The 23,852-nt window shown below is 38.7% G+C and overlaps 3 protein-coding genes across 3 annotated transcripts in view; 1 reads left to right on the forward strand and 2 right to left on the reverse strand.

Moving 5' to 3' along the window:
* LOC107692789 (E3 ubiquitin-protein ligase Siah2) overlaps window positions 1-7,789 on the forward strand; it is a 33,311-nt gene extending 25,522 nt beyond the window's left edge. The window contains exon 2 of the mRNA XM_016491982.1: window positions 5,246-7,789. Within this exon, the coding sequence (XP_016347468.1) occupies window positions 5,246-5,797 (552 nt within the window). The 3' untranslated portion in view covers window positions 5,798-7,789. The remainder of the gene's footprint in view (window positions 1-5,245) is intronic.
* Window positions 7,790-9,780: 1,991 nt separating this feature from the next.
* On the reverse strand, window positions 9,781-15,339 carry LOC107692788 (RNA-binding motif protein, X-linked 2-like). The gene is made up of 6 exons (XM_016491981.1): window positions 15,166-15,339; window positions 14,476-14,591; window positions 13,870-13,921; window positions 13,611-13,740; window positions 11,823-12,009; window positions 9,781-11,700 (listed from the first exon to the last, which is right to left on the reverse strand). Exons 1-6 carry the CDS (start codon window positions 15,168-15,170, stop codon window positions 11,201-11,203), a joined length of 990 nt encoding a protein of 329 aa, XP_016347467.1. The 5' UTR covers window positions 15,171-15,339; the 3' UTR covers window positions 9,781-11,200.
* Window positions 15,340-18,960: 3,621 nt separating this feature from the next.
* On the reverse strand, window positions 18,961-20,656 carry LOC107692787 (glucose-dependent insulinotropic receptor-like). Its single transcript, XM_016491979.1, has one exon. The coding sequence runs from the start codon at window positions 20,217-20,219 to the stop codon at window positions 19,050-19,052; it is 1,170 nt and encodes a 389-aa protein (XP_016347465.1). The 5' UTR covers window positions 20,220-20,656; the 3' UTR covers window positions 18,961-19,049.
* Window positions 20,657-23,852: the final 3,196 nt, after the last annotated feature.

Below are 23,852 nucleotides of genomic sequence, written 5' to 3' on the forward strand. Positions count from 1 at the left end.
GGATGTGTTGGTTTTGCACTCTTGATGTTTTAGAGTTTCACCCTGTCATTGCTGTGTACTTTTTTTTCTGCATTGTGTCAGATTTGTAGACTGTACACTTTTTGTCGATTTCCCATTCATTTCCTATGGTCGGTCATTTTTGACCGAAGACCACAAGTGTGACTTATTTTTTTACGACCACTTAACCTGCTCGAATCGTGCCCTCAATTTTTTTGTGTGTTCACATTCCAAATGCCATAAAAGTCACCAAGTTTGTACCATTCAGATGAAACTGTGATTTAAAAAAAATTCAAAACAGAACATTTTTTGGTCAAAAGTGACCGAAGAGCACCAGCGGGTTAACGTTGTCCAAATGAAGTCCTTAGCAATGCACATTACTAATCAAATTAAGTTTTGATATATTTATGGTAGGAAATTTACAAAATATCTTCATGGAACATGATCTTTACTTAATACCCTAATGATTTTTGGCATAAAAGAAAAATCGATAATTTTGACCCATACAATGTATAGTTGGCTATTGCTACAAATATACCCCAGTGACTTAAGACTGGTTTTGTGGTCCAGGGTCACATATATTATGGTACTTGTTCATTAGCTGTTTGATGCAGGAACATACTAGATTTTTTCCCGTTCACTCATTTTACTTGTTTCCATACATGTCAACTGGCATTAAAGCATGCATTTACTGGTAAAGGTGGGGGAAAAAATTAAATGTAGGCCTAATACAATTTCTGGAAAGTCTGAACATTACGGGAATAGGGAATGAAGTTGTGCCACCTATGGGGAATATTGTTGCAGTGCTTACAGGAATATAATCATGCTTTTAAGAATGCTCTCATAATAGTATAATGGTAATAGAATGCAGAGTTTTAAGAAAAAAATCCATAAAACTTAAAAGATTAAAGTTAAGACAATAAAGTCACAAAGAAACTAGCCTCAAAGTAGACATTATAAAACAATTAGTAAAAGGCGTAATTAGTAAAAGGATATGGTTTATGACTTTATTTTTGTAAAAGGCATATTTTGAAATTATTCCCAAACATTTACTTTTTATTTATTATCGAAATTGTAATTGTTATTTTTATTTTAATGTTGCACTAAAATGTTGTCCTACTGTACAGAAGTCTCAGATGCTATCTCAATGTCAATTATACTATGTATATACAAACACATTACACTAATTTCTGCGTAAAAAAAACATTAAATGTAATTGAAGAACTGAGCGAGAGCGAGATGATGGCAAGCAAGGATTCCCCTCCCCCCTCTAACCTAATTACTCTGGCCTTGACTGGGCTAATTTCAGCTTTGAAACTTTTAACTAAATTGCTATTGATTCCAGAGTGGGAAAGCGAGTGTCTAGGCTTCTATTGCAGTGGTTGAAGTGGGTGCGACGGCTTGCCACTGATCAGGAGAAATCAGATTTCTCGGTGCCTGATGCACGGACCTTTCGTAAGGCCCCCAGAGTTGATTCTAATTATGACCCGCGCCCAGCCGCTTCCCAGCAGTGATGAGGTCATGTGCAGACATGGTGTCTTATAAGAGGGGACCAAGATGCTGGTGGCCTCACTAGCCTCGAGCGCTTTCTCTTGCCTTTTCATATGCACTCACCCTGCCCTTGAGGGAGAAGGAAAAAGAGATGGTAATGATGCCATCTCGTCTGTCCTGGGTTCCGTCTCTGGGGATCTGAGTGCGGAGACGCCATCCTTTTCAACTTACACATTGGTGATGGCAACTCAAGGTCCTCCTGCTTGTTAATGGAGAAGAGATAAGCCTGCCTCTCATTCATTGCTCTGAATAGGTGTATGAGAATCATCAATAGTTTCTTGAAATGAGGCTACCCAGCACTTCCCAACTGTCAACATTGTTGGCAGAGGCATCAGTCATTTGGTAAAAGCAAAGGTACCCTTGAACTGAACGGTACTTGTAGCACAATGTGTTTATCTGGCAGCTTGTTGTAAAGTTAAGCATATTGCTTGCATACTTTCAGTAAATTGTATTAAGTCTGTTTGGCCTTAAAGGTGGGGTAAGTGATTTCTGGTAGCCAATGTTGATATTTCAAATCACCAAAACAAACACGCCCCTATTTTGATAGCTCTGCCCCACACATACGTACGCAACCCAGGCAACGATTAGTTCTGTGAAACAAAGCAAAACCAATGTTACACCGTGTCTACACCGGACGTGAGCGGCGCGGAGCGACAAAAAACTAGAACTCATTATAATCAGTGATGCTGTCTACACTGGATGCAGCGCGGCACGACAAAATACTATATAACTCATTATAATCAGTGATACTGTCTACACTGGATGTGGCGCGGCGTGACACGACAAATCCCTGACAGAAAACTGCTGCTGCGTTCTGAATTTCAACGGTCGATTTGTCGCGTCCAGTGTAGACAGAACTGTTGCGTCCGGTGTAGACACGGTGTCACCTATTGATAAGAAACAAAGCAACCTCTGTGTCCGATCGCAGGCCTTCCTGCTCCTTGAGTTCTCTCCAGCACTGGAAAGCTGATCCGATATTTACACGGGTCCTACTTCTTGCCTTATCGTAAGCCTTCTTTTTCACTTGTTTTTTATCAGCCATCTCTATCTTTCTGCCGCTCGGCTCGGCTAATGTCTGTCCTGTGCACTGAGCGCTCTCTCCTCCGCATCATGAGTAGACACGCCCCTTACTGCTGATTGGCTACAAGTTTGTTTTGGTACTCGGCCCGACTCAGTTTTCTAAAGCGTTTTTGATAAAATACATACCCCACCTTTAAGATGCAAAAATGCCAATAAAATGTATTGCAGCAAACTACTTTTAAGGACTCTTTTTTTTTTTCTCAAGGTCTAGGATTCTTTTATTGTGCATTGAGAAATATCCAGGCCCAGATGCCGTGTTTAGAAAAAAAAAAAAAGCTCTTTGCTGCTAATAAGTTTTGAAAATTAAGCATTTTAGCTTAGGGTAAGACAAAACCACCAAAGAACATCTGAAGACTGTGACTCTTACGTGCCCATTTCGTGTTCTGGTTTATTTCCATTTCAACACACAAAAAACGAATTAATAAACTGTCAGAATTCATTGTCATTCATCAAAATGAGCATATCCAATGACTTCCCCTCTTGGCTAAAGTGACGAGATATAATTTGCAACTTCAATGCGGAAATGTGTAAATAATTCAGTAGCTAAGCTCCCAGCCCAGGGTCTATGTGTCTCCACAGGGCTAGCTTGGCACAGAGTCAAGGATGTACTTGAAAGAGAGCACTTCACTTATTATTTCATCAGGTCTCTGGAGCAATGTATGCTGGTGATAGATTTGAAGTTTTAATTAAAGTGAATTCAATTTGTTGCCAGTGGCAGATGTATTTGTATGTTGGTCCTCTGCTCATTTTATCGGAATTGATTTTTTTTTTTTATTGTGGGCATATTGGTACAGTCATTGACTCAATGTTCCGATGCACTGTTGAAACGCACAGTTAATTTGTTCACTCTAGGGTCTAATCGATGCAAGGTAAGTGATATACAGGGTTCACTGCTGGAATCAGGTATAGTAATGACTAAATACACACATGCGCATAAAATCACACACTTAACAGTGTACCCTAAACAGACACTTGATACTATTCCTTCCTACTACGCCAATACCCTCAGCTCCAACAGACTCTAGACAGAGGCTTTATCTCCACCGTACGGCCTTAGGATTACTGCTCAAAATCCTGTCATTCTCTCATTAAAAAGGTGGATAAGAGGATAACTGTCTGAATGGAGGGAAGAGATGGGACGCATAAACCTTCCACACCTCCAGAAGTCAGATTGTTTGATTCGTAAAAGAAAAGATGGGAAATGAGGAAGGATTAGCGTAATGAATTTGAGGGTATTTGGACATAGGCCATGTTCTAATAAAAGACAGATTGGAAAACCCAGTGTAACGTGAAGGAAATATAACGATTCTTTCTCCCCAGCTGCTTCTTAACAGCTTTTGACAATAAATGTCAGTGTTTTAAGGCAGTTACGGCCTCTAGGGCCACTCATTGATTTTTGCTAGGCAGCCAGTGACTTACCACTCAGATTAATAATTAATTTGGCAGATATTGAGGGGGGGGGTTGGTTGAATGCCCACACCTCCAGCTTTGCTCTAACCTGATAGAAACGGATTGTCCTGTGGTGTAATGATTTACTCTAATTAATGAAATTTACATCGATTTTCTGGAAACTTCATAAGAAAGAATCAGATAATGCTTTATAAAATCACTTTAAATGGGGGGGAAAAATCTAATTAATTTTCTTAGCTTGTGTGCTTGAAAAAAGTATTTTTATTTGGTCTTAGTTCTTTACTGTCTTGACATAATTGAGCTTGCATTTTGTCAGAAAACCAATAGGTTCGCTCCTTTTCCCCAGCCCATTCATGCAAGGATTTTCTTTCTTTGTTGCTTTGCCTATGGTCTTGAATTCTAAACCTTTACCTATAATTTGAGCTGAATACCTTGTTTTTAATGCAGCTCTGCTAAGCTGATGAAATTCCCTGGGAAGGGCATTTATCAGGGACAGGGTATTGTGGGATTTCACCTTTTGTTGTTGCAAGTCCAATCCTGTAGGCCAGTCAGAGAGATAAATGTTGGTTTTAGAGTGAGCAAAGAAAGTCATGCAGTGTGCACATTTCCAGCAAAGTGAGAAGATTGGGGTAACATTCATATTTGACCTTCATTTAAATTCTCTTCCTGAGATAATCAAAGAGAGAGCCTTGCTGTGCTATTCACCTTGAAGCAACACGATCCGTCTGACTTCTTTTCCCAAACTGCATGGACACGTGCATAAAAAATGAGAGGGTTGTCACAGCTTGACACATAATTAGCAGCAACGTCACTTCTATGGCAAGTACACACACGAACAGACGTAAATTACTCTATGCAATTTATGGATTCGCTTCAAATGATACTGACATATCTAGACACATGGCCTAGTTCCCTCTTTGCTTTACCTATATATAATTCCATCTCCTGTGTCCTTGACCTGCCCTCCTGAAATCCCCTTATCCTAGTTTTCCCTTTATTCTCTCACCATTTTTCAGCCTCCCACTCACCTTTCCTGCTACTCTCTCTTTGTCCTTCATCATCAGTTACTCTTTCAGTGTTTTCCCATTACTTACCCGAGCGCTCTTGATCCGAACTCTCTTCACTCTCTTTCAGTCAGTCATTAAGTATCTCTTCAAATGTTTTTTGTACTGGTGCTCATGCAAGTCTCATTTCTGTTTTCCCACAGTATGCCTCAGCTGGATGTCTGCTGTCCCTTCACCACAGCGAGAAGCCGGAGCACGAAGAAGTCTGTGAGTTCCGCCCCTACACCTGCCCATGCCCGGGGGCTTCCTGTAAATGGCAGGGCTCCCTGGAGGCCGTCATGCCACATCTCATGCATGCCCACAAATCCATTACCACCTTACAGGGCGAGGACATTGTCTTTCTGGCCACGGATATTAATCTACCGGGGGCTGTGGACTGGGTCATGATGCAGTCATGTTTTGGCCACCACTTCATGCTGGTTCTAGAGAAGCAGGAGAAATACGAGGGACACCAGCAGTTCTTTGCCATCGTGCTGCTCATTGGCACGCGAAAGCAAGCGGAGAACTTTGCCTACCGCCTCGAGTTGAACGGCAACCGTAGGCGGCTCACGTGGGAGGCCACGCCGCGCTCGATCCATGATGGCGTAGCAGCAGCCATCATGAACAGTGACTGTCTTGTGTTTGATACCTCTATTGCCCACCTGTTTGCAGACAATGGCAACCTGGGTATCAACGTGACCATCTCCATGTGCTGAGGTGGCAGCGTAAGGCTTTATCCAGTGACCCAAACCTTGGACAACCTCTGCTCCCTATCAGACTGCAGGTTCTGAAGGCAACGGTTGGGAGATGTATACATTTGTGTATATTTCGGTTCAAGAGTCATCCGCTAAAACAGCGCACACTTTCCAGATTCACAAGTAGGTTAGTTTGCTAGGTTAGGATGACAAGAGTCCTTCTCGAGATGAAGCGGGGATTTGCAGGTGTTAGCAACCCGTTGAAGGCATTGGTGCAATTGAGAATTTCTTTTTCACACCCCAAGGATACAAACACCGCAACTTTCTGATTACACCTTCAGTAGAAGTTCAGGTGTGGATAAATACCATCACAGAATCAAAATGCTAACTTGGGAAGAGTCTAGGCATGAAGGTGTAACATTTGCCTCAGAAGCTTCTAAAACCTATGTTGTACAAAACTGCACTACTTTTCGTCTATGGATATTGCGTGAAGCCATGGAAATTGTACATGGCAATGTAAATGGTAATCCTCTGAATTTCATGGTTGTATATTGGCTTGATAAAACAATGCCCATGGTGGAAATGCAGTGTGCATGGTGGAAATAAAATTCACTTGCAAAAATGAGTATATAGCCACCATGTTTTTAAGGCAAGAATCTGACCTCTTCACTATGTTTTTTCCTTCCTTCCTTCCTTCCTTTCTTTTTTTTTAATCTGTCGTCAATGTTGCAAGACGTAATGAGGACAATACTTAGTTTATTTTATGGTCCTTATCCAGAGTAGAGAACTGGTTTGTGATCAACACAAATATAAGCTCAATAAAATGACAGAACTACAGCCAACCATTTCAAATTTTGTTACCCATGATCTAATGCCACAATTTTTTTTTAAAGGGATAGTTGGCCTATAAATGATAGATCTGTTATTTAATTGCCCTCATTTTCTAACACTTATTTGCGGAGCACCAAAGGAGAAGTTAAGTAGAATATCTCCGCTGTTCTCTAGCAGAGGACAAAAAGCACCATATAGACCATACAATCTGTGCTCTATATTTCAAGTCTTCTGAAGCCATATGATAGCTTTGTTAGAGGCAGACTGAAATGTAAGGCTTTTTACTGAAAATATCTAATTGTATGAAAAAGAGCAGCTCACACATTTTGCTAGATGACTTCTATACAGGTTTCAATAACACAAGGTGAGGAAATGACCAAATTTCTATTTGTTAATGAACTATTTATGTTATATAGGTGTTCCACCTTTGTGTTTTAGCATACTTTGTCTTGTCAACAGTGACTGTATGTAAAAGATTTAGCCTGTGCACAAACAACAACCTGTTATTTTCTCGTTGATAAAGTGTCCGCATTTAATTGGTTTTGTTGTCTTTGTACTTTTTCTTACTTTATATTTGAGGTTATCTTTAAGGTATCTTTAAGAAAAGCTTTTGTAAAAATATAAACAACTTTAGTTTTGTTGGTATTTGTTGTTACTGTTACGTCTCTTACAAAATGATCATTTAGTCTAGCTTTGTTTACTCTAGTTCTTTCAAACCCGGTAAGATCTGAGCAATTTCTCACTCTCCTCTTTGATCAGTGAACCCACACAATGCCTTACTAGTATACAAACTCAGTCTTTTAGAGCCTACCGCCTTCTAGGACTCAGTGTCAAGTTCAGGTCACTATCCTCCAAACCTCCAGTCCTGAAAGAGACTTAAATTTTACAAAGTGGCATTTTGAGTGGGAAGGACATGGCACGTCATTCTACTTTGCCCCCAGAACCTGCTGCAGTAACCGTTTCACTTACACTGATCAAGTACGGAACCCAGCCTCTTTTCAAATACCTCTGATGACTTTGGAGATGTCTGTGCGAGAAGAGCATTGATATCTCTGAATGTGGGTGGTTCTGTGAAGAGATCTCAAGTTTGATGCACAACTGACGCTCTCAGCTCTTCTTTATATGTCTGCTGTTTTACTCCTGAAAAATAATTAAAAAATGTAAATTAAATGTTTTATAAATCTGTTGTGGAGCAAATGTATTGATTTGTAGATTTTTTTTTTTTTTACATTTAGAGACCCATAGGACAAGATAAAAGTGTGCTCATGTGGTCAATGTCTCCGCTCCTCAAACACGTGGACAGACTCTCGTCCCCGATGCTTGTTCTCTCTACATGCAGTTGTCATGGCAACTAAATATGCAAATGAGAAATCTAGCTCATTCATTCCTAGAAGAAAATTCTTGTATTTTTTATTTTTTTTAAATGTTCTTGATTAGTCTGAAATCACTTTTTCACACCTTTTTGTAGATTACTTCAAAATTAGTGAATCTGTCATGGTATTTACAGGTCTTGGATCATTCCTCTAAAGATCGATAAAAAATTATGCAGTTGAACCAAATGGATGGTGACTGTACAACCTCTATCATTTTAAGTCCTGCATAAAAATATCAAATGCATGTTGAACAGGACAAAGTACCTGCATGTAGATCACAAGCCCTGAAGGAAGCTCCAAGCTTCCAGGTCTATGGGGCATGACTCCTACGGCATTGGGATGACAATGCAAAGCTTGTGCAATAAAGAATAACAATTTAGTCACAGAAAACCGAACCATGTTCAGTTCGCACATTTAACCTAATCCGTTTCTATTTTCTAATAAAACACTGATATATTCTGATGTCTTAATTCTGATATGACCATCCACTTCTTGTAGCTTGTTGTAGCTCCAAGACATCGACAAGACGTATACCATGTCAAAAGAGACCACCAGGCATCTGTCTCTCTCCCACGGCATTTTAGACTCCCCTACACAGAAGTGAACACAAAACTGAATAAATACATTTTAATGAAGTGAGCAGGTGGTTTCCTGAGCTGTGTGCCATGCCTCGCAATCAAGCCATCACGATCAATATTGAGCACCACATCCTAATGAACTTGCGAATAAACAAGTCAAGGACTAGAATACTTAACATTCACGGCAATGAAATGAGATGTTTCCTGTGCCAACCCAGTGATACAAATATTAGCATGTGCGAGTTTACAGGTCCATCAATATGAAAAACCCTAACCATAGTTATTTCAAATGCATGATTTGAAGAAAAAGTATTTTAAATAAATAAAGGTTAAAGTCACAATGAAACACAAGTACTGACATCTTTTCTTCGGTACCGTGATGTACATCTGAGTGAAACGGATTATCAAAAAAGAAAAAAATGTAGGGTGGAAACTTGGTTCAATCCATTGACTGTTGAATAAATTTAGGCAAATCTGCTGAATGTGAGCTTGTTGAGCATTCAAGTCCTCCAGGGAAGTTCATATTTACAAGTTGGGAAGTCGTAATTATGATGCTGTGTGCATTCAAAATCGACTTGGTTGAAGTAAGATGGCAATGTAACGTTCCTACAAAATGGAAAGTTAAGCAAGATTCTCCACTTCAAAACTAAGAATAAAGAATGTGCATCTGTGCACATTTTGCTTTTTAATGTTCTTATTCAATTCAAGAAGGTTCTGTAAATTGTTATATACTCTATCATGATTGTACAATAATATCGTATTTTTTGTACATGCTTCGTTCGCACCATGTCAGGTTCTAAGCAGGCGTACAAACTTTTCCTTGTGGCAGAGTCGTAGTACTACAGGTATTTGGAAATCTTAGAAAATCACAGGGTAGGTGAGTTTGATCAGGGTTGGAGCTAAATTCTGCAGTGCACTGGCCCTCCAAGGCAAGATTTGAGGAACCCTGATTTAGATGTTGAGTGGTGCTGTTTTATATGCAGTTGCTATTTATAGATTTCACATCTGGAAGAGAGGCATGCACATGGTTTTTGTGCGTACGTTGGAATCACACGTACGCACATTTGAGAATTGAGATTTGATCAAAGGTAGGACAGTTTCTATGGAACATTTTATAAATGAGGCTCCTGAATTTCCCACTCGTAATTATGACTTTGTGGTGGAATTCATGCGCGTTCAACTCGTAAATACAATATTTCAGAAAAGATTTTATTGCACCTTTGCAGTCGATTGTAAGAAAAGTGTAGTTAAATAAATTGTTCACAAAAAGAACATGCATTTAGAAAATAGATGAATTTATTACGTGCATAACATCTTGTAAACAAAACCTGGAACATATACTATCCATCTCACAGAAATCACAACCACTTCAATAGTCAGTACTGCAATATATTAGTCTTGCTTTCTCACCCAATTCTACTTATAATTTCTGTTTTTAGAGGCTATAGTAATATAATTTGCAGTATTGAATGTTGTTGCTGCAGAAAGCTAATATTTTGCTTTCGACCTGTTCCTTTAACTATTATTTAACATTCTCATGGTAAATATTCACGATTTAGTTTGGAAAATACTGACTGTGGCTAAAATGTCAATAAGATTGCTTACAACTACAGAAGATGGCTACATCCAAAGATGATCTGTTTGTATATTTAGATGGAGTTCCATTAAGAACTAGCGTGAACATCTTTTTATCTCTGTTTTTTGATAGCTTATTGAAAATGGGGTTGGTGATCAATGTAGTCTAGCATGTGAGCATTGCAAGGAGGGACATCACACAGGGGTAACACAACAGCATACACTATTAAAGTTCAGTGCAAACAGATACTGTATTTGACCTTTAACCTTGAGTATTGACTTGAACGTTTAGTGTCTGTGAGGAGTCACATCTGCAGTACTCCTGATTGGCCAATTATGAATACTTCGTATTTGACCGCTCATGAATTGAGCAGATCATAGTAACTCGTGGTTATAACAGATTGACTTAAGGGTGATTCGCTTAATTTACTGTATTAGAAGCTGTGCTAACTGTGTAATGTTTTGCTATGAAAAGAAATTGGGCATGAAAGGAAGTGTGATTTTTTTTAATCAGGCTAGATTTCCAATAATCACACCACACATTTTAATGTTCAACTTCGTGTTTATTACTATTGAATTCTGTGTGTGTTTATTTACTCAGTATATCTGCGTAATTGTTTTATCTTTTCTTGCTAGGTTATTGAATATGTTGTCGTGGCCATAGCGATCATAATTATTCATTAGCGATGAAATGCTGTTTCCTGTTGAGCAGGTATAAATGGGTAATGTACACATCTGCTTGGTCTGATATTGTTGTTTTTTTTTAACTGAACACACTTAACTAAATGTCTTTTAATAGTTTTACAACTGAATCCATGATTGGTGTACTTTGATTGCATCATAATTTTGGAGTTTATTGTTGACAGTGTTAAACAAGACATTTTTGGTCTTTGTACCATTTAAATTCAAATAAAATTTGAATTTATTTGTCAAATGAGTGTACTGTGTGTAACATGATGCCAGGTAGCCATTATACAGTTAATTACTGCAGACAGATATTAAAAAATTCTATAAAAAAAAAAAAAAATTCTAACCCCCCCCCCAAATATATAAATGACTATCTCTGCTCAATTTCGCCTGTGTTCTCTTTCACGACTGTGATCTCTGTGTTTGGTAAACCCTCGGTCATTTCCTCTGTCTCGCTCCCTTCTGTCTCTATCACGTTCCCTTTCTCTCTCACGCTCTCTTTCCCCATTATTCTCTCTATCAACACCCCTTCCTTTGTCTCTTTCTCTGTCTCCCTGCCGTGTGTCTTCATGTCTTTTATCCTCTCGGTTTCTGTCTGTCTTTTTGTCTTCTTCTCGATCCCTTTCCCTCTCACCTCTATACCTATCTCTGAATCTGTCCACCTCATCTGCTCTGTCTTGTGGGTTCCTGAAGTCTTGTCCCGATCTGTCCCTTCTGCTTCCTGCCGGTCCTTTCGCGGCATACTTCTCGTATGCCGTGTCCTCCTTCTCCTTCTTCACTCTGACAGGAGATGATGTTGACGGCTCAGTCCGTGCCTCATGTTTCTCTTCCTTTAGTGCTTTTTTCTTCTCTTTCTTCTTCTTTTTCTTCTCCTTTTTATCTGAAGTATAACAACATAAATCAGTCATTTAGTCAAAAAACAAAAATACTGTTTATTAAATAATAAAAGATAAACATCTTGAAAAAAATCATATCAAATGAACAAATATAACCTCTTTTCACCTTTTTTTGGCTTTTTCACAGGTACAGCATATTCTTCCTCGGACCCTGACTCAAAGGAGGAAGGCAGGGGCACTTTAGGAGCACATCCCTCTTCTCGCAAACATTTAGTGACATCATCAATGTCTTCGTTGTCCTTGGGTGGTCGATAATTTGCTACATGGTCCACACGTATGGTTCGCCCCTTAATCTTTAAAACAGAAAAAAAAAATTAAACAAAAATATATGCAACACATGGGTCAATTACATGACACTATTATTTCCCCGATATACGAGTTCCTTTCTTAATGAATGAATGAATGAAATAAAATATAATAATTTGACCTCTTTATAACAAACTAGGGCTGGGCGATATGGGCAAAAATATTATCACAATATATGTATTTTCCATATCATACAATATTAATATTTGTCACGATATTAATTTACCGTTAATGGGGAATTAAATACTGTCCACATGTTTTTAGGCCTTGAGAATAAACAAACATAACTTTGTTCACAATAATAATAATAATAAAACAATTAAAAAAAAATTCAGGGCCCCATGAAATCGGTTTTATTTTTTCCTTAAAGGGGTCATATGATGCGATTTCAATTTTTCCTTTCTCTTTGGAGTGTTATGAGCTCTTGGTGCATAAAGAAGATCTGTAAAGTTGCAAAGAGTAAAGTCTCAAATCCAAAGAGATATTCTTTATAAAAGTTACGAGTCAACCACGCCTACTTAAAACAGCTCGTTCTAACACGCCCCCACATGTCTACGTCACGATGTGGGAAGATTAGCATAACGCTGCCCAAATGTTCATGCAAAGAAAGGCGGCGTAACTTTTATTCTCGCTGTAGTATTGTTGTGTAAAAATCTACGCGTTTCAGAAAGGCGGGGCATAGAGGAGAAACAATAATGTACAGTATGTGGAAAAGAATGTTTTTTTAACCTTAAACCACATAAACACATTTCATTACACCAAATACACAAAATAATGTTCTTTTTAGCAACATCATATGACCCCTTTAATTATTTTTTCCATTTTATGTTTTTCTAGATTTTGTGTTTTATGATTCAATACAAATTTATCATTAAAAAAATGGTGTCTAATGAAATGAATTAATAAATCATTAACAGCTTGATCATTCTTTTAAAATGTAATGAAATTAAATAAATTTACAACAAAACATTTCATTTTTGTTATTTTCTTTTTAAAATTCCATAAAAAGAATAATAATAATAATAATAATATTACTACTATTATTACTTTGAGAATTATATTTTAGTATACAATAGTAATATATTTCTGACAGTTTCTTCAAGTTAAACCAGACTTTTAATTTGACGTGTTATCGTGAAGTTCTTTCAGTTTTACTTTCAGTTTTTTCCAAATGAAACAATCATGCAGACTTATTAGCGGCATACATGGACTGGCTGCTTTACTTCTGCTGTGTAATAGACTGTAAGATTAAGCCATATCAAGTAAAAATGTCCAGAGCTTATCATCTTCAACTAAATTTTACCACAATCTCGATATGATATTGTTTTATCACCCATCCCAGGTAATATTGTAAAACAACAACAACAACAAAACTTTTAACTCTGAAATATATCTTTTAAAATGTTTAAATATTTTTCCAACTAAAAATCAAGGACACTAATAAACAACGTCACTGACCCACATCTATCATTTACCAATTTAAATTTTTATATACATGTAAGAACATTAAATATGATTATTTTAACACATAGAACATAGTCCAGTAGTAAACACACAACTGAATAAGCAACTGGAAGAAGCCTTTCACCTTGATTCCATTAAAGTTATCCACAGCCAGAATGGTGCTCCTTTGATCTTCATAGCACAGGAAGCAGAATCCTTTGGATTTGCCCGTCTTTTTATCTCGCACCAAGTTGATGTTGGCAATCTCTCCGTACCTGAGACGCACAGAGGAGGATCAAGCTTTACTAGGAGGAAAAAAAACTGAAGTGCTGACTTCTTTAGCAAGAAATGAAAACGTGTTTGAAATGTAGGCAAAAACATGGGGATGAGCAATTAGGACTTACTGAGAGAAAACACAGATGGCGTCTCCTTCTGTCAGCTCATATGGAAGTCCACCTGTAGATTACAACATATTTACATACAGTGCTGACTGGGTTGGCATTAAAATAAATACATAATTCACTAATAAAATGTCGTTACATTTTTTAACGGTTCTCTTTAGTCTGGCAAATATATGCGAGCAATGAATATACATCACTTTGAAACTTGACAAGGTCAAATCAGGATTACAGTACTGTGTACTAGAATGGGCTTCAGAGAAAGACTGAGATCATGCCATTTTGTACAGAAGCACGCTTAATCAGTGTCAAATAGGTGAATGCTGCCACCATCTGGCAGAATATAGCCTATCCCAGGGATCTCCAACCCTTCTCCTGGAGAGCTACTTTCCTGCAGACTTCAGTTCTGCTTCAACACACCTGTCAATTATTTTCAAGTAACTCTAAAGACCTTGTAAAGCTGGTTCTGGTGTGTTTGATCAGGGTTAGAGCTGAAATCTGCAGGACAGTAGCTATCCAGGCGCAGGGTTTGAGACCCCTGGCCTATGCAGAGAGCATTTTAGTGTTTAGTCTAAGAAGCCCATTGCCCAGTATTGTTAAGCAGTCACATACCGATAAAGATCCAGGCGCTGTCCTTATAGACTGAATGCCAGGACACACTGTCTTTGACATCAAGTTCAGCCTCTTTTTCATTCAGTTCATTGATGAGTTTCACTTTGGTGAGCGGACTGCATATAAACAACAGAGATAAAATGAGCATATCTTTTGTTCTGTACACAATTTATTGTCTGTTATTATTGTTATTCTGTTGTGGCGTCTGCATCATAAGATCAACGTGTGTAAGAATTTATGATTCTTCTATCAGGGGTTATTTAAGACTAATTGAAGTCGTGAAAAATGAAATGCTTAAACATTTTATCACAAATATCTAAATGTGGCAATAAAGTAACCTGTAATGTAACAAGGATGTTTTTTTTTTTTTTTACTATGTATTCCGAAAGAGTAGTCGTCTTAGTGTTTCATTTACGTTAACCCGTTTACTTTTCTTGTCATTTGTCGGTGTCCCATAAATTAATCAAAAAGAATAACTGAATCGAGAATAAGGAAAGTAGTTTACGTTCATGTTTTAGCAGATGAATAATTAGCATTTGGCTACTACTGCAAAAACTGAGGCCAGTTATTTAGATTTCAACTTCCTGTTTCAATCCTGACCGGTCTAGGAATTTTCTTAGACTAATTAGAAACATATGACAACAAATGCACGCGAGATATTTCAATTCAAACGTTCAAAACATCACTTACTTCATTGTGATGAGCCCCAGCCACTCCGGAACGATTTATTTCGGCAAGTTTTCGAAGTTCGCACGTGGTACTATTTTCTTCCGGGTTAGGAACAAAGGATTGTGGGATATGTTGTTGACTGGCTCAGGTTAATTGTGCAGTTTCTGCGTTATCATTACTTATGCTGCTGTTCAAGTCCTCCTGGGACGTTCGTACTTACCAGTTGACAAGTCGTAATTACGACGTCAGGTGCGTTCAAGTCAGTTTAGTCGGCACAAGATGGCGGCTATCAATTTAAACAAAAATTTACTGTCAACTACAGAAGTTGCATCCATCGATTCCGCCATGTTTCTCACTGACACACCCCCAACTCGGAAACTCCGGGCTTAAAGAAAATTTCGAGTTTCCCACTCGTAATAACGACTTTTTGGAGGCGTTCATGTGTGTTCAACTCGTAAATACGATCTATCCGACATGACTTGAACGCACCATTATTGTGTGTTTGTAGCTTAGAGTGTATTTCTCAAAATTTGCTATTGATTTCGCAGCTGAAGGCCTGAAGCAAACACTGATAGTTTTATTTGCATAAAAGGTCTTCAATAAATTAAAATAGTAGCCTAAACAGTTTGGTTGGTGTATATAGGCCTGGTGTATAGCCTATGGAACCCGGACACCAGTGGCAGGAACACTGTGGCAGGGACCTTTGGGAAGCTCTGGGTGACTACATTATTTAAACATGTCTGCGTGCTGCAGAACTTAAACTAAAACTTAACTATAACTAAACTAACTATAATACATACTCATAGGCAAGCAGTCCTGCAAGACACTAAAACAATTGCATCAAGCCAAGGCAAAGATGAAACCAAGGCATGCCAGCCCCGCAAGACACTAAGGCTGGAGGGATGGAAGGGCCACCCATACAGTATCAGCCTGCCAGTCGCAAGGCTGACTCTCCCAGTGTTGGGGAGTAACTAGTCAAATGGGATTTTGTAATTTAATTACAAAATAAATGTAACTGTAATCTATTACAGTTACTGAGAAAAAAAAAGTGTAATTAAATTACAGTTATTTATGAAAATGTTAGTGATTACAAAGGGCACTAAATCTGAATATTTTCTGAAAAAGCTAGGATATGTTGAATAATATTAATTTGTTGCTTTGACTGTTTTTGATGTGCATGATGCCTCCTGCCATTTAAAGGCGATTTAGTAAAGTGATGCTATTCTGGTCCTTTTGATTGGGTTGCAATTGAATTTGCAGCACACCACATCTGTCAATTACATCAATCCACATTGCCGCTGAAAGCTACAAACTGTCTAAGAGTTGCCACCATGGCGAGTGATAAAAATGTGTTCCAGTGTTTTAAAAGTGCATTCCAGTGCACTTTTAAAACAGTAAACCTCTGTTGTGCAGCACTTTGTTTGCCAAAAAATAAAAGGGTTTAATTTTCATTTGATTCGGATAAATAAATGAAATTATTGTTTTATGCCTTCATCTGATTACCAGAAAAATTAAGAAGAACGTTTTATTAGAACGTTTTATTTATTTTATTATTGTTGAAAAAAGGACCCTATACAAAAAAAGAATAGGTTTAAAATACAGGCCTGTGGCTGTTAATTTCTTTTTATTAATTCACCATTTGTAAACTGATCTTTACTGTTAATTTTTTAGAAATATCAATAGCATTTGTATTAAAACTATATTCACTGAATGTAATCAAAAAATCGAGAATCGAATCGAGAGCTTGCGAATCGGGACATCTGAAGTGAAGTGAAGTGACATGTGGCCAAGTATGGTGACCCATACTAGGAATTAGTGCTCTGCATTTATCCCATCCAAAGTGCACACACACAGCAGTGAACACACACACACCGTGAACACACACCCGGAGCAGTGGGCAGCCATTTTTTTGCCGCGGCGCCCGGGGAGCAGTTGGGGGTTCGGTGCCTTGCTCAAGGGCACCTCAGTCGTGGTATTGAAGGTGGGAGAGAGCACTGTACATTCACTCACCCCACCGACAATCCCTGCCGGTACGAGACACAACCTTTGGGTTACGAGTCCAACGCTCTAACCATTAGGCCACGACTTCCCCTATCTGAATCGATACTCAGCCCTAGTTCTCACTCTTCTCAAAGTACTCAGGAGGGCAGTACCTTGCTGTCCTGGAGGACGGAAGTTTGTTTTACCACTGCATGTTTTGTCACTTTACTCTGACCTCATTTAATTTAGTCTATGAAAACACTATTATGATTGGCTTTTTTTTTTCGCTCCACATTCTCATCCTGAGCTTTGGTGGATTTGAGGTGGGACAAACAAAAGAAAAAAGAGCCAAACCTCCAAAACCTCCTTGAGGTCGGTGGGTGTGATTGGCCCCATGTACACACTCCTCTCCTCACTCTTTTCTCTCTACGAGACCGTTGTTGTCCCATGATCAACACGATAAAACACTATCAACAACTGAATAGGCTACACAATGTAAACACTGTTGATAACAGCAGGTGAATTTCATGTTTTATATAGTCCAGTGTCACATTTTGAAACCCATACAGAGCTCAAAGCAGGAGATGTCATTAAACGTTAAAACTAGACTATATATATAATATATATATACTGTATATATATATATAGATGATAGATAGATAGATAGATATTTATAACATTTTTCTTATATATTTTAAGTTCTTTAAGCTTAGGCTATTAATCTTTGTGTGGTTCAAAATGTGTATTATTATTAGCATTAGCAGTAGTAATAGTATACAGTATACAATTTCGAAATGTAGTTTTAACATTTTACACAGCACTTATGTAATGAGATTTTAACATGATGTAATGTGCTGCACCTGTATTTTTCTTTTCATTGACCATTAGATTATTTAATAATTTACCTGAAGAAGTGGCTGACAGGAAGTGGTTGGGATTCCTCTCAGAACCACATGTGGGCGGCAGACATTGCTTTTAATACCTTTCTAAATTACCTTTTCAAGTGGTTGCTTCTTTGAATCAGAATATTACGGTGGCCGAGAAGTGCTAAACAAATCACAATTCTGAAAACAAAATAACAAATTACAAACGCAAATGCAAATGAAAGTCTAAAAAACTAAATAACAATTCGTGGCTGCAGTGGCGCAGATGGATAAGCATGTGTCCTTGGCTTTTTAACGCGATCGACCCGGGTTCGATCCCGTCTTTTGCCGAACTTTTTTTCCCTCCCTTTTCAAATCTCGTATTAGCAATGGATTCTATTTACACTAAGTGAAAATAGCGCCACCGTAGAATATACTGGAGAATGTCCTTTTATAGGGGACTACAAATAGCTACAGTACATACTTTTTATGTAGATGTGATATTAATGGTTAGGTCAATATTAAATAATTTTATTTTACTAATTGTACTTTGTTAATTCTATAGAATTATTTATAATTTATATATAAAAGCCAACACATATTTTGTAATATGTACTTCATATAAGTCTAAAATATATATTTTTTTCTACCAGCAATATAAGAGAAACATTTTCAATCGAATTGTTACAATTTTTTTATATAGTGCTGTTCACAATGAATATTGCACAAAACCATTTTACAGAGAATATTGCCCTATCAACAGACATCTTATTGAAAGGACTCATAACCACCGAGGGTCATATAACCATCAGTGGGCAAGATGACCGTAATGATGAGAAAAACCTCCACAAAGATACAACACAAATAGTATTTAATTTATTGCAGTCATATATTTTACAACTGGAAAAAAGTGGAAATGGGAAATAAGTGATTTGGTTATATTTTGAACGTATTGTGTTCAAATAAAGCGGCGTCTGATACTCTGGGCTCCGCATCCATTTAGGGATGTAGCATTTTTCTAAACCTTTTACAGTTTCATGGTCAGTGGACTAAAAGGATATCCTATCTATTGGAAATATTTTCTGGATGTTGTTCAGGAATTGTGACAGACCTATTGTAATTTAATGGGGTGGCTAGCATCTTGTCATGAAACCTTACAGCCTGATTGACAGTCGGGTGGTCTGTGGGGCATCTGTCTGCCGTCTCAGAGTGTGTCACACAACACAACCTGACTTTAATATGAACGAAGATCTCACAGATCTGGCTTCTCACCTCCCGCTGCCAGCAAGCATAAACAAGAGGATTTATTAGGGAGTTTGAGAGCCCCAGCAGCCAGAGATGGTTCTCCAAAAAGTCATAAAGTTCACAGGTTGGACATAATGCCTGCACAATACTGACCACAAAAAAGGGGCACCAGGAGAGTGTGAAGCAACCAATCAGCACGGCAACAGTCCGCAGGGCTTTTACGTGACCCCAGTAACGGCTAGACGTCAGAAAGCGTGAACCTGCTTGCTGGGCACGGATGCGCTTCTGATGGCCACAGGCAATTTTCAGGATGTCCATGTAAAAATAGATGAAGACTGAGAGTAATGGAAAGAAAAAAAGGCAGAAGACCACAATGATGCTCTTTGGCTCTATGACGGAGAAGAACGTGCAGACTTTGTGATAGTCTTCCTTCTGCAACGGTTTCAAAATGCTGGGTGAAAATCCCATAGTCATTGAGATGAGCCAGACGGGAACCAGAGCCCCAGCAATCATCTTACCGTTCATTAACTGCGAATAGCGCAGTGGCAACTTTATAGCTACGTAGCGGTCCAGTGAGATCAAGAACATGGTTAAGATGGAGGCTGCAGAGGGTGCCATGATAAAGGTCATGCGCAACAAACAAATGCCCTTCTCCATGGAGGCCGTCGTTCCTTCGAGAGCATCAGTGGCAATGCCAGTGATAGCCACGCCAACCAGGATGTCCGCTATGGATAGGTTTAAGACAAAACACCAGCTCTGGCAGCCCCTCTTGCGAATGAGGAGGACCAGGGCAATAACGACTAAAAGGTTGGTGGAGATGATCAAAATGGATCCCGCACTAAGAATATAGCCCATGGCCACTACTTCTCTTTCTATCACAGCAGGGGTTGTGAGCTCTGGACTGGGTGCTGTCACTACGTAGTTCTCCCTCATAGTTTCCAAGGATGTCTCCTGAGTCACATTGAAAGCGATCATTGTTGCATACATTTTTTTTCAAAGTTGACAAAATTTTAATAGTTTAAACAGTTTCAAGAGGAATAAATGGACACTAAGATGTAAATGTACTTTTCTCCCATGAAACAAAACATCTTCCTTCTTCTGCTCCTGTGGTTTCGTTTGTGCGCCCCTTGTTCTGTTTGGCTATCATCCAGGTCCCATCAGAGCATACTTCCTACTGGAAGCGGCAATAGCCATGAAATTGCGATTATTTTGAAATTACAACCTAGGTGCAAGAAAACGTTGATCTATTGATGAAATCTTTATCCTTGACTTTTCATAAAGAAATATTCTTAGAAGTTTAAGACTGTTCCTTGCCTGAAAAAGTGATAAGAGCCGATGAACTCCTTTCTCGTGAAATCCAATCTCATCACAGTGAAAGAGTCCAATAAATTCAACAGAGAACATATTCCAACTGTGGAAAAGATGTCCAGAAGAAGGATTCCAAGTGAGGAGTCATTCTTGCATCTCTCAGTGCATCTTTCAGATTCGGTTGGCTTTAGGATGAAGGCAAAAAAATAATTTCTTCCATTTAAAATGGGGTTATGTGCCAGTGTCCGTTTTGTTGGCCGCAAATCTGAGATGTTTCTCTACCAGCATGGAATCAGTCTACTAACTTTGGACAACCTAAAAGGGGGAAAGGAAACTGATGGACGTGAAAAGAGGGTTGGGTTTGGAGAGAGGGCTGGGAGGTGGGTGGACACTAACAGCATGACTGTGATTACTCATGAGTGAACAAACTCTAAATAAACAGAAGCGCTCACGGGTGAATAAATGCTTACCATATCCAAACCCTTTTACATTTTATCATTGGAGTCAGGGTCAGTGCACAGATACAGATATATTTTGGGACCAAGACAAATCAGTTAATGCAGCAACCTCTTCAACTTCTCTCAGGAGTCATGGGAATGAGTCAAAGCCCTCAAGTACAATGGACTTATAATCACACAACTGGTTTTTAACAATCTGCACATAGTCGTCCATACCGAGGAAAGATCTGACAGTGCTACACAATAAAGCCAGACTCCCACTGGTCAACAATGTGGGAATGTTATTCATCCCTACTAGACTGTTCACTGCTATTGAAAGTGGATTTTGGTCAGCAGTTGTTGTGCCCACTGCTACACTCTGCCCACAGAAAGCTCTTGGATGGGGTTTGTGCCGAACTTTGCCCACCCCTAAACTACACATCACAGCCCGTCTTTACCTTGAGCTGCCTAAATAAGGAACATCTTGGGTTCTTTGAAAGGAATACTAAAGATTGTTCAGGTTGTTTAGAGCACTGGGCAGAAGATTGTGTGCACTTTGGATGGGTTAAAACGCAGAGCACTAATTCCACGTCACGAAAATTATTTACATATTAGGTATTTAGTTCAGTGACTTAAGAGTTCACAGTTTTAAATAAAACGCTAATATTTACAAGGCCTACTGTAAGAATTTAAACTGTAGTTTTTCACAAAACATATTTTATTTTTGTAATTTTACGGGGAAGGAGCAGACTGCTGACTACTATTGAATGATAAAAATGTGTAAAGATGAAAATGAAATAAAGTTGCTAAATACGGTTTGATCTCTGAATGTTGTTATTTTTGGTGAGCCAATACAATTTACTGCATAAATGAAAACATAACCTATTATAGTGAGTTCATATTACATGAGTCGCATTACATGTGACAATTAATTTATTTTCTTTAAAAAAAGGGGGAAATGTAAATCAAACCTCACTGATTGCTTCCCCTTGAAAGGCAGGGTGACACTGAAAAGGGGAGGGGGTGGAGTCTAGACTCTTTCAAACTTCCGGGCGGGAACTTCCGGTCGCGGTGAATTGAGTTCCTGCTAGAGACACATGATGGGAAACTGAATGCCTTATGTGCGCTCCTGGAGTTTGACTGCGAAAAGAGGTTGTCACTCAGACAGGAAAATACATGCAGCACGTTGCAGCGAAAAAGACGTCGAGTTGGGAGTGCGGTTTGGCAACAGCTGATCTGTGACTGGAGAGTGCATGGTAGGAAATGGCGTAGATTCCGGAAGTGATCCGGAAATGGAGGATGAAGTGTTGGACGCGGATGAAGGCGGGAATGGAAATAATGAATGGAGTATAGTAGAAAATCGAAAAAGAAAGAAAAGCTGGAGTAACGCATCTGCAACTGAAAGTGAAAATGGAACGCATATGACAAGAAGAAGGAAGGAAGAGTATAAGGTAGTGATGAAACTTGAAACCGGATCTTTCAGTATCATTAATCCGCTGAAATTATCTAAAACAATTAAGGAAGTGATAGGACTGATTGAAAGTGTTAAGAAGTTGAGGGATGGTAGATTGATAATATATTGTAAGGATAGTAGGCAACAAAAGAAGGCTCTAGGAGTTAAATCGATCATGGGACAAAGTGTGATTTGTTCAGTACAAGAAGAAAAGAAATGGGTGAAAGGAGTAATAACAGGGATCCCCACAGATGTAACAGCTTGAAAAGATTAAGAGAGGTCTTACGGGAGCCGCAGTGATTGAGGTGAAAAGACTAAAATGCAATAGGAATAATGAAAGGGGAGACAGTCTCTCTGTGATGATTCATTTTGATGAGGATAAGCTGCCTAGTAAAGTCTTTTTGGGATTTATGAGCTTCTCGGTCAGGCCCTATGTACCCCCTCCTCTAAGATGTTACAAATGTCAAAAGTTTGGGCATGTAGCGGCTGTATGCAGAGGCAAACAGAGGTGCGCAAGATGCGGCGGAGACCATGAGTATGGCAAATGTGGGCAAGGAGTTAATCCCAAATGTTGTAATTGTGGAGAGGATCACAGTGCGGGATATGGAGGATGCAAGGTGAGGAAACATGCGGCTCAAGTTCAGAATGTTAGAATACAGGAAGGATTGTCATACTCTGAGGCTCTAAAACAGGTAGGAAAGAATTTGGAATCAGGAGACAAAAGTAAAGAAATCCTTCAACAAAAGACTGATATGGCAAAGGAAAAAACTCAAGAGAAAGTTGGGATTAAGAACAATGTTGCATTTGTTACTTTTATGGCGGAAGTAGTGAACTGTTCAGCGCAAACTGAAAGCCGGACAGAAAGAATCAGAATTATAATCAAAGCAGCGGAAAAGTATCTAGAGATCGAGGGTATCTCGGTGGATATGATTAATGAGAACTTAAAGATGCAGACAACATACACCCAACCAGGATGTGGTGGTACATAATGGTGCTTTTAATATTTCAGTGGAATGCGAGAAGCTTAATAGCTAATGGGCAAGAATTTAAAAAATTCATTTCTGATTTGGAAAATAAACCTGATATAATATGTGTTCAAGAATCATGGCTCAAACCTCAGTTGAATTTTGTTTTACAAGGATATGTGGTTATTCGGAAAGACAGGAAACAAGGTAATGGAGGTGGGGTAGCTACATTTATAAAACAAGGTGTGGGATATAGGAATGTTGACGTGAGTGTGGACCAAGAGGTGGTTATGATGGAAGTCTGGGAAGGCAGTCATACTATTAAAGTAGTTAATTTTTACAATCCATGTGAAAAGTTAAGTAAGGAAGTATTGGAAAATATAAGAGGTTACACGAATCAGAAAGTAATATCGTGTGGTGATTTCAATGCCCATAATACACTATGGGGGAGTATTAA

This window comes from Sinocyclocheilus anshuiensis, unplaced genomic scaffold (genome assembly GCF_001515605.1).
Source record: "Sinocyclocheilus anshuiensis isolate Anshui unplaced genomic scaffold, SAMN03320099.WGS_v1.1 scaffold943, whole genome shotgun sequence".
Classification (NCBI taxonomy): Eukaryota; Metazoa; Chordata; class Actinopteri; order Cypriniformes; family Cyprinidae; genus Sinocyclocheilus; species Sinocyclocheilus anshuiensis.